The sequence below is a fragment of the Pagrus major genome, chromosome 16 (genome assembly GCF_040436345.1).
Source record: "Pagrus major chromosome 16, Pma_NU_1.0".
Taxonomy (NCBI): domain Eukaryota; kingdom Metazoa; phylum Chordata; class Actinopteri; order Spariformes; family Sparidae; genus Pagrus; species Pagrus major.
In genome coordinates, this window is record NC_133230.1 from 6,500,375 (window position 1) to 6,511,756 (window position 11,382).

Below are 11,382 nucleotides of genomic sequence, written 5' to 3' on the forward strand. Positions count from 1 at the left end.
TTACTGACTCTCAGCCGCCTTCAGGGCTGCTCACTGAAGCATTTTTTGTATCGGTCAGACGTCAAGTGCCACGAGCTGAACTCACACGTTCCAATCACAGTTCTACGTTGGAAAATTTGCAAACAGACCCCTCACTCTCATATGCTTTTCTATTATTGTTTTTCAGGCACGAAAAACAAGACAACAACAGAGAAAAAAAGCCGACAGCTTCTCCCGTCTCCTGCAGCCTTTTGCAAAAAAAAAAACACCAAACCCTCGCCTCCTCTCGCTGTGAGCTTCATCGATTTCTAGTCTTAATGCTGCTGCGCTGTGCATGGAGGAAGGTGCTGTGGAGCGGGACTGACCTTTATCAAAGTATGCAGATGCTGGATGTGGGTGCAGGGGCAGGAGGGGCACCTCCACCCGCACCCCAGACTGTCACCCCTGGCAGGCAGGGAATGAAATAAGAGCAGTGACCTGTATTGAACGCACCACTCTTCAAGTGCAAACCTAAATACAGACCCAAATGAATTGTTGTGTGGAGGTTAAAGACTCAGGGCTCTGAAACTGGTCAGAGATCCAGATTAGAGCTGAGATGATTATTTGATTAGTCAATTGACAAAAACAACTATTTTGATAATCGTTTAGGGAATTTTTATGCAAACAATTCCCAAGTTGCAGCTTCTCAAATGAGAGGATCTGCTGCTTTTTAGTCGTAAAACATATTTACTGAATGAAATAAAGAAAAATAAATCATAGTTACGGTTTTGGACTGTTGGTCAGATAAAAAAAAGCAATTAGCAGAAGTCACCTTGTGCTTTAAGGAGTTGTGGTGGCTATTTTTCACTATTATCTGACATTTTGTGGACCAAACCACTAATCAATTAATTGAGAAAACAATCAGCAGATTAACCGATGTTGAAAACAATTACTACTAACCTTGGCCTTAGGATTGTAAGAAGTAGGGCTGCAACTAAAGTTAATTTCATTATAGATTTCTGTCTTATTAACACATTTATCACAAATTAGTCAGAGTCAGTTACAAGGTGCACCACACTGTCTGTTTTTTGGTGAAGCATACATTTTTTAAAAAGAGCAGTGAGGTGCATTTTTGTAATGTTGCCACCAATTGGTTCAGGAGCTTCCCCAGGATGATGGTCATTTTATTGTTTTAGGATGAGTTGTGACAGTTTGACAATGACATCAGGTCTGAGTTGAAGCCTGGGGCGTTCACAGCGGTCGTGCGGGGTGCTGTACCTCCAGGACGTTATACCTCCGGTTTGAAAATACAAGCTTTCTTTTAAAAATGTGCAGCCTCCAAACTTGAGTTGAGATAACCTTGATGACATCACCAGGGTTATTTTTCCAGACTTCAGTCTCAGATGACATTACACAACTGTGAAACGGGTGTTTTTTTAATTATCATTCTCTGTTTACCATTTTTTTTTATACACACTTCCACCATCACAGCCAATAAGAAGTTCCCACATAGTCCTACTTGTCACCTCCAGGAGGGCAGACATGAGAAGTTTTTCCCAGCAGGCAGTTCCTATTTACAGCACATCTGATATGTCTGGAGGCAACTTCAGAGTACTTGAACTGTCTACTCACAAACTAGCTCACACTAATTAAAGAAACATCTCTAATATTCCACAGTGTGCTCAGGTTTCAGGCTGCGGATGATCACAACATCGGCTGTAAGCCGTGCGGATGTTACAGTATTGAAGAAGACGTGTTCTGGGAGGTTTCTTGTTTGTGTTTTGCAGAAGAGTTTTGGATTCAGCGTCTGTAAAATATAAAAGAGATGCAGAAGCTTTCCAGCAAGATTTGGATCAGAATCAATCAGCCTGATAGCAAGACGGCAGCTAATTAAAAATGAACAGAGCGACCCTCTGGAGCTAAATACAGTTTAAAGGGTCAGTCCGCCCAATTACAAGAAAAACTAAAATCTTTCTCTCACATATCGCAATTGCTAGCCACACAGCTAGATGTTTTATTCACGTTACACTCACTCACATTCATTATCTCCACCAAGTTTAAGTATTAACATGCGTTGGTGAGTACAACTGAACAAGGTGAAAGAGTATTATAAAGCGGTTTGTGGCTCCAGAGGAAGCTGCGTGTAATCTGATGAATTTCCTCCAGTGATGTCACTCAGTTGCTAAGTTGCATTGTGGGTAATGTAGGAGCCCTTTCTAGGAAAGGTTGATTTTTGAGGCTCATTCCCAACTCGTCAAATAATGATGCTCTGGGAAACATTTTGTTTTGAATGCTGTAAATGCTCACATGTATATATTGTGGGAGAAAAGATCCCTGAAACCCAACTTTTAAAATTTCAAGGGGATCCAGTCTGTGAAAGTTTTACCATTTTGTCAACTGAGCATTTAAAATAACTCACTTTGCAAACAATTCAGCTTTTCTTTTCCCAAGTAAAGCTGAATTATAACATAATTATATTATACAACAGCGCGGCGTTGATTTGTTAAAACACTGTAGCTAAACGCTTTGACAGTCAAACGGGTCAAACTGATGCACTTACCTCCATCCTAACTCTATTAGCCTGGAGAGGCTGTCAAAAGTTTGGGTAGCCTGAATATATGATCCCCAGTCAGATTTACACACAAACACTCGGGGGGAGCCTCGGAGCTGGCGACACGCCCCGCGCTGAATTGTGTTATAAATAAGCTTTAACTTAATTGCATTCTCCCAACTGGGAGGAACAAACGCAGGGCCAGCATATTTATTGCCACTCAACCTGTGTGTGAGTTAGTGCGCGTGTGTGTCTGCGAGTGTGTGTGTGAGTCTCTGTATGGTATTTGTAAGCAGGAGCCAAAGTGCAAAAGCTACAATAAGTTTGCTAAGATAAGAAATGTTCTCATGAATCTTCCAGTACTGTATGTCTCCGGATGTGTTTTATATGAGTGTGGTTTAACAAACTGATTTCAGATGATATCAGAGGGGAAAGTGTTGGTGGTGCAGAAAACAGCTTCATGCTCGTTTATGACCTGTAATTGCTTCTAAAAATGCATTTCCTTCACTTGTTTGAAGCCATGAAAGAAGTGTGGCTCAATGGATATCAGTGTCTGTCAAACAGAAATATTTCAGCAAATGTCTGATGGGTTGAAATTTGGTTAGGAAACTCATGACCCCCAGAGGATGAACCCTCTGTCTGACCAGATTGGCCTTCCAAACTGGGTGTGCTTGCAGTACTCCAGGGGCTGTCCTGGGGCGGAAACTCAACAAAAAAAGGTGGTGTTGCGTTCATGTTGTAGGCAGAAACATAATGAAAACCAACATATTCAACAGAACCGGGCAGGAAGAAGAGAAAATATGTCTCCTGTCAGATGAAGTTATGTTTTTGTTTGACGAAGTAAGTTGGCAGACAGTAAGCGATGGACTTCACACGCTTATTGATTATTTTTATCATTGGACCCTTACGGACTAGAGGAATATAAATTATCGAAGAATGGACACAATTTAGGACTTCAAAAGGTGAGGAGCCACCGCTTTGTTCCATCTCTTGGCGGCAAATCTGAATGAATTATTTGTCGGTTCTTCTGGTTTCCATTTAATGAACCGAACGACTGAACTGTGGAGGATCTAACAAATCTAACCATGTGTAGCATGTCCATAACAGGGAAAGCTACCAGTTACAGAGCTCCTGGTGACAGCTTACACTACCAAACAGGCCAAGTAATGAAAAACGCTTGAAGAAAGGAAAGAGGCAAAGAGAGCTGCCTTTAAAAAAAAAGAAAAGAGAGCAGCTTTAACAAGGATTATAAGCCTGGTAAACATTAGCATGTTAAAATTTTAATTGTGAGCATATTAGCATGCTGATGTTAGCATTTGGCTATATTCAAAAGCTGCTTCACAGTAGGAAATAGTTCAATGCTGCTTAAACAATGACTATATGAAACTACAAAACATTAATTTTTAAATGTCACGATCACAAAACCAAAACTGTCCAAAAAAAGAGCCACGTGTGAGGCAACGTGACATTTGTTTACAAGCCCTGGTTCACTTGCATCCAGACGTAAACTGTAATGAAGCAAATGCAAAAATACTACAAAACAAACTTCACCGCATTACCAAAGAAAACAAAGTGCGATTGCACCCTGAGGCACTGTAAAAAATACAAAGACACACTCCAATTATTGAGAGAACAGAAAGTATGGAGCTCCATGAATAAAACAACAGAAGTACAGCACTGAATATGATTAGCTGAGCTCGGGATGATCCTGGGTGTGTGTGAGCGCTGGCTGCGGGGCGGTAAGGTAAACCTCATGGGTCTATTCCAGGGTGTCTGGAAAAGTGCTGGCAGGGGGAAAAGCTGTGTGGTCAGCAGGATGAGGATCAGCGTGGACATGTGTTCTGTCAGTCATGACGCCCAGAGGGGTGACAGCCACACATTCAGGAGATACTAAGGAAAAAGGTTGGGCGAGGGCGCTGCACGAGCTGGAGGAGGTGGGGTAGATAAGCAGGGGAAAGGGCATTTTCCGTATTTTATGCGATGCTATTTATAATTTAAAGAATAAGGCAGGTTTACAAGCACGGGAGAGATCATGCTCATACAGGCGTGACCACAGTGGCAATTACTTGAGCTGATTCTGGTCTGTCCGCTGCACACCACTCATTTGTTTATGAATCCATCAGCGCTTAGTTAAACACCCGTCTCTCCAGGGATGGAGCTTCTCCACCTAACAGCTGTGTTATCTCCACTGGGTCAAGGGAAAACAGAAGCCTGCAACCTTCAGCCATTTAATTTTCTCAGAGAAAAACTCGCTGCATACCAGTAGTTCCCAGTGTGGGGGGTCAGGACCCCTCGGAAAGGTCTCCAGATTAATCTGAGGGGTCACAAGAGGATTAAAAACGGTTTTAAAGTTCTTTTTAGGGCCACTAAAGATGATTTTCTCAATCGATATATCATTTTTTTCAATAAAATGTTAGAGAATAGTGAAAAAATGTCACTCAGAGTTTACAAGAGTCCAAGGTGACTTCTTCAGATGTCTTATTTTGAAGAACTAACAAATGTTGCATTTTCCACTGGTAATTAAAGAAATGTCCACCATGTTTTTTGTCTCATGGACAGAAACTTGACAGTCGTCTGGCATGGACACAGGACAATAGAAAAGAATAAGCAGAATAAAAAGCATCTCACAATTTTGGAGGCATTATTGCAAAACCAATACTTACTACTCAGTTGGTAGAGCATGAGCCCCATGTACAGAGGCTGTGTCCCTGCAGCAGTGGCCCAGGGTTCAAATCTGACATTTGTCTCTTTGCATGTCCATTACCTCAGAGCTGACGCACAGACACCAAGAAACTATTAAACTTCATCCTTCATGCTGAGAACTACTGTCTCACTAAGAAGTGGAGTGATGTATTCCAGAGCTCCAGATTAGGACTGTAATAAATTTTCACTCTGGTTGATAACAATGGGCCCAAAGTGTGCCAAAAGAGATTGAGAGTCAATGCCTCGTAAAACAGGGGGCGAGAGAAAGGAAGAACATGAGAGCTGCAGCATTATGAGGTCTAATTGTCCTAAAGGACATCAAAAAAAGCCCTTGTCCTTTACACAGGGAGCGCACTCTACCCTCATTTAGTCCTCGCAATTAACACCCACGGAGCAGGGCGGCTGTTTTAACCATGTGCCAAAGAGGGAGTCCTTCTTCTTCTTCAACATCTATGTAAAATGGAAATAAACATCACATTTCCATTGTCAATTTCTATACAAGCCACAGTTGAAATATGGATGTGAAGGCATCGGAGGCAAATAAATTCTGTAATTTTTTTCTTGTCGCAAGCATGAAAACGACCCTGAGGAAAGCTTTCAAGGCAGCGGAAGAAACATCAATGTAATTATGCCTTTAGTGAATATTCTACACATTCATCCCCTTTGTTTTGTGTATGGAAATGTTCTCATGAATCTTCTAGTATGCTTCTGGATGAAGCTGTCACTTCCACCGCTCCTCTCTGTCTTTTTTATGGATGCACACGAAATCTAATTCATCACTATCCAAGTGTAATTATGGAAATTTCTGGAGATTTGTTGGGAGTTCTGTAACAGCCGTCTGCCATTTCTACAAAAGATCCAGAAGTCTCTGAAGGGGGGAGGAAAGATTTTCATATTAATACTCGAGCATGTTCATGCATATGAACAATCTTCATTGTTTTAACTACTCAGCTGAATAATGTCCTGTATGTTTTGAGAAATCATATAACATTCATCATCACTCTATAGCGAGTGAATTAATCAATGCTGACTGTGTACGTTTAGTTTAATATCCACAATATGTCTTGTGCTGTCCCTTCACAGTTGTTTTGTGTGTGTGTCAATGACTATAAAACACATATGTCATTTTCTTGACCTTTTTTTTTGTAATCACACAACCTACTCTTTGCAGTGTCACTCAAAATGTCAGAGTTTAAATTTACAGCTGATCTATCTGATTTTAGCTCCTACTAAAAGGGTCAAGAGTCAGACAGTACGGCCTTAGGCTCGGCCCTTAACCTCAGTCCCTCAGCATTTCATCTACATGCAGTGTTTTGATTAAATAATAAATCACGTCCTCGTGGCATAATAAAGGTAAAATAATATGGGCTGTGTCGACATCTATCTCATACTGCATACTCATTCACTGATTGAAGCTACAGCCAGCATCCAGTTAGCTTAGCTTAGTATATAGACTGGAAATAAGTGGGTAAGGCTAGCTTGACTTTGTCCAACGTTAACAAATCTGCATAGCAACACCTCTAAAGCTCACTCATTACGACATTATATCCATCATAATCCATACAACAAGTGTGAAAACAACAATTGTGCTCCTTTACACACACCTATACATTATTGCACATATTCTTCTGTATTACTTTTAGCAGTACTGAATATATAAATATACATGATAATATAGGGCCTTGCTAATAAGATTTGGTCTGGTTTCTGGTTTATGACATTTACAGTGTCAACACGTTACCACCCGACTTTATTTTCTGGGGTCCACAATGTCATCTACTATATCAAAATATGTTGCATACGCATACTAAATATGTCTGGAAAGCTGCATCTTAGTGACTTACTAAGAAGGATATCATCATGCAACGAGAAAACAGTTATTGTTGTAGTTAGCATGATTGCTTAATGCCTTGGGTTGAGTCTGTTGACCAATCGGAGGCGGAGTAGTGCAGGTCTGTTCAAGGATGTATGAAACATTACTCTCCAGTTTACAGCCGGGTTCCTTAAAACAGTGCATGAGCATCATTAACTCTCGTTAGTGACGCTCACGTTCATTAGCTAAGTCAGTTCAACTTTCACCATTAGCGTGTACATAACTCCCTACAATTTGTTGTTTTTGCACTTGTTTTTAGACGGCTTAAAGGTCCCCTCCACATGAATTATGTAAAGCTCAAACATTCAACTGTAGGAACAAGAAGAAAACTATTTTGACAGGAGGGGGACTTTAAACAAATGAGATATAACATGTTAATTAGTGATCTGAAGTGCTGGTAGATGGATTTTGTTACCGTTCCCCCATGTTTCCAGCCTTTATGCTAAGCTAAGGTAATTGCCGCCGGCTCCAGCTACATATGTACCATACAGACAGGAGAGTGGTATCACATTATTCTTTTAAAGCACTTATTATTCTGATTCTTCTTCCAAGTTGCACATTTTATTGATTCAGTGACAATATTTTTAATTTATGGGATGTGTGATGACTGAATAAATGATGGTGATTAGACATGTTTGACGCAGGTCCCTCGTGTTCTGTGAAATGCTCGGAAGCGATAATTATTTAGCCATTAAGTCTGCTTCTTCTATCAGATCACAACCAGCATTTATCAATTCACAGCGTGTCGAGTTGTGCGCTCTCACAAAAGGAGCGGAGCTGCACTGTAAGAACATCTAACTCGCCGCACGGCGCGCAGCACAATGAGCAGATCGATACACCAGCATTCACTCACAATGCCAACAACATCACAGCAGTCTCATAATGATAGTCCTTCTCCACATCTCTCCCCTCGACTCCCCCGGCAGCCTTCAGGCCCGGCACACAAAGCACCTCTCACATAAAGCAAGCAAAAACCCTGAGAGCTCAGCAGGCCCCAAGAGCATGCTGATCACCCCGACACTCATTCCCCCGCCGCTGGTCTCCTGGGCCGCCTCAGCCCTCAGGAACTCACACCCTGGAGCACAGACCAGTGAGCCGCGGTACGCTGCGAGGGTCCTGATTGGACGGAGAGGGCGATGTCACAGACGCATGTCAGTTTGATTCAGCGCCTGCAGACCAATGTGTGAGATGCGAGCGGATGCAAGCTGTGAAATAAACAAATCAATAATTCTCAAGAGACGCAGTTTTGTACACATGCCAGTATCCCAGAGCACCGCCTGACATGCGAGGGACAAAAGGCTATAGGATCATACAGCACATGGCCCTGATGCTATTTGTGCTACAGTACAGTATGTTGGTATAATAACAAGGCTGAATATGCCCACTCAGTTTTGTAGTGCAGTATTGTACACAGATGGTGCAACTATATAGCATATTTACATAAAACATCACTATCACAAACAAACTGCAAGCTTTTTTAACATGGCTTTCATGTATGGATTACTACATGAGCCTGAGCCTGGCCTCTGACTTTCGTTGTTGTAATTTTCTCTCTGTCTTCATTATCCTGCACCTTTTCTTCCACACTGCTTTCTTTGAATTGAAGCAGACATGACACAGAAAAAATAGAGAAAAAAGAAAACGAGCAAAAGAAAAAAAATCCAAAGTTCGACAAAACAAAAGCAGCAGGGATTAGAGAGGCAAGGAAGGGTTACTTAAGGACTTCCTGTTTCCACAGTTGTGTGACGAATCCCAAAGTTGAATCCCCGTTGCATGCGACACGCACAGGATTGCGCTCTGATGGGAGCAAAATCTCTTGACAAGAAAACAAGGGGATATAGAGTGCACGCTCAGATGAGAGGGTACGCTGTCTAACCATGTAAAGAAACAAGCGTTTAAAATTCACTGATGAGTGCGAACAGCACATTAATAGGTTACCAGAGTATGTTAAGAAATTAAGTGATGTCAAGAGGCAAAGAAGACAACAATCTTTGTATCAAAAGCAACTTTGAAGCTAGCTATCACATCATACAATCTGTAGCTATCGTTTCTTGACAGTTTATCACCATCAAACTGCAAATCAAAAACAAAACAACTTATTAATGATTACAGAGCACTTCATATAAATAAATCATCAATAACACATAAATAAAAAGCAACTGCCCCACAACCACAGGAACAAAAGAGTCGCTGTCTTACCAGGTCTCATCGTTTTTGAACTCCAGCTCTCCGTAGGTGTCTTCAAAGTCCTCCCCTCCTCCTTTGGCGAGTCCCTCCACGGTGCGAAAAGGCACAATGACCGTCCCCCTTGCTCCAGAAGTCCTGAGCACTTTCATTTCCATTATACCGATGCTCTCGCTGACGTGCACCGAGTTGCTCTCAAAGGTGAAGATGCCTGAGTGATCGTCGTCCAGAATGGTCACAGTGGCCACAGTAGGGAAGCCCAGTACGGCCTTCGGGTAGGGGAGACTGTTGGCGGACAGCACCTCGTCCTCAGTCTCCAGCACGCGCAGATTACTGAGCCGCACAAAAAAGTGCTCGTCCTCTTCAAAGATGTCGTCGTCGATGATGCCAATGTTTATCTCCTTGAACATCTCTCCTGGTTTGAACACCACTGATCCCTCTGTGAACTCGTAGTCGGCCCCAGCGTTAGCCGAGCCGTCCTCTGTTTTATAATCCACGTAGATCGTCTTGTTGATGTCGCCACCCTTTCTGACAATGGTCAGAATGGCGGCGCCACAGTTCTCCAGGCACTGATAGACAGCGGGCTCAAATGCGATTCGAGACACGTACTCTTCTGGCTCCTCCACGTGCACCTCCTGCACGCTGGTGCTCTTCTTCGCCTGCTCTGCGACGTGTTTCTTCAGAATATTTCCAGCGCCTGTCATCATGCGTGTAGCTTGGATGCGATAGAAGGCACGGCTCTTTTGCTGGTGCGAGAGAGCATAATAGTTGGCCATCTCGACCAGCTGATCCATCTCTTTCTCTGGGTGCTTCTGCTTCAGGTCTTTTAAGATGCGGATCATGTCGCGCCGGGATTCGTCCACCTCTTTGCTCTCGATCAAACCAATAAGATTGCTTGCCGCGGCTCCGTCCATGAAGTGAGAGTTGACCATTTTACCGTCCATCTCGATCCCCTTGGAGCGCTCGGTCTCCGTCTCGATGATGACGCCCCTGTGCTTGTCAGTGCGATACTTCTTGTGCATGAACTTGTAGAAGAGCAGTCGTCTGTCTGCTACCCAGGCGAGGAGTACACATATGGGGAAGAAAGCCAGCGTGAGAAGACCCTCCCAGACCTGGACTACATTGGGCGAAAACACAGCCAGAATCATGTAGAGCCAGATGTAAGCGAAGATGCTCCAGCCTGCAGTGATGAAGAACACTCTGAGGTGTTTGACCTTGCGTACCTCTCCTTGGGGAATGACCGACACGCAGAGGCCAATGATGACAAACATATTGAAGGCTGCACTGCCGACAATTGTGGCAGGCCCGAGCTCGCCAGATTTAAACTCATGTCCACAAACCTCAATAACAGAGAGCATAATCTCAGGGGCAGACGAGCCCAAGGCCATGAGGGTGAGGTTTGAGACCGTTTCATTCCACACCCGGATCGTGGTGGTGGTTGTTTCCCCATTGGGCCTTTTGATGACAATTTCCCTCTCCTGGGAAGTGATGACCTCAATGGCTGCCATGAAGCGATCAGCAATGATGGACACTCCGAGAAACATGTAGATCATCGCCACAAAATACACAATGACCCGTGCGATCTTGTCTCCCATGGAGGGATCCTCAGGATACCAGATCGGCAGGATGATCCCTTCATGACACTTGGAGTTTCCCGCGCAGGTCGCATTGCTGGGGCTTATCAGAGGGCTCGGGGTCGTCCGGGCCTCTGTGCAAAGGAAGGCTACAGCCACAGAGACCAGCCCCAACCAGAGGCAGGCTGACGACCCTGGCTTTACAGGCCTTGAACCCTCCATGCACCCTTCTTCTTCTCAAGGGTCCTTACCACACTGACAGTCCCTCTGGGATCCAGCACTGGGCTGTGCTTTTTCTCCACCCACCACCTAAACACAAGAGACAGAAACAACAGAGATTATTTAGATGTTACGTCATAACTTAAAGACAGGGAAGGCGATTCCCTATGTCCCTATGAAGCTCCAGAAATATTCTGTGGACAACGACATTTCACCCGACTTACCATCCACATATGGGTGGGTAGATAGTGATTGAATTTTCATTTTTGGGTGAACTTGTCCTTTAATGACTTCAGTGTACTTCCACATTCTTTTAATTC

At 43.4% G+C, this 11,382-nt stretch overlaps 1 protein-coding gene across 11 annotated transcripts in view; it reads right to left on the reverse strand.

The window, feature by feature from the left end:
• slc8a3 (solute carrier family 8 member 3) overlaps nucleotides 1–11,065 on the reverse strand; it is an 87,987-nt gene extending 76,922 nt beyond the window's left edge. For 5 of the 11 annotated variants that reach the window (XM_073483564.1, XM_073483561.1, XM_073483562.1 and 2 more), the window contains exon 1: nucleotides 9,285–10,927. In XM_073483564.1, coding sequence (XP_073339665.1) covers nucleotides 9,285–10,864 — 1,580 coding nt within the window. In that variant the 5' untranslated portion in view covers nucleotides 10,865–10,927. Of the gene's footprint in view, nucleotides 1–9,284 lie in introns of all 11 variants that reach the window. The other 6 variants (XM_073483568.1, XM_073483563.1, XM_073483558.1 and 3 more) reach the window with 3 other exon arrangements.
• Nucleotides 11,066–11,382: the final 317 nt, after the last annotated feature.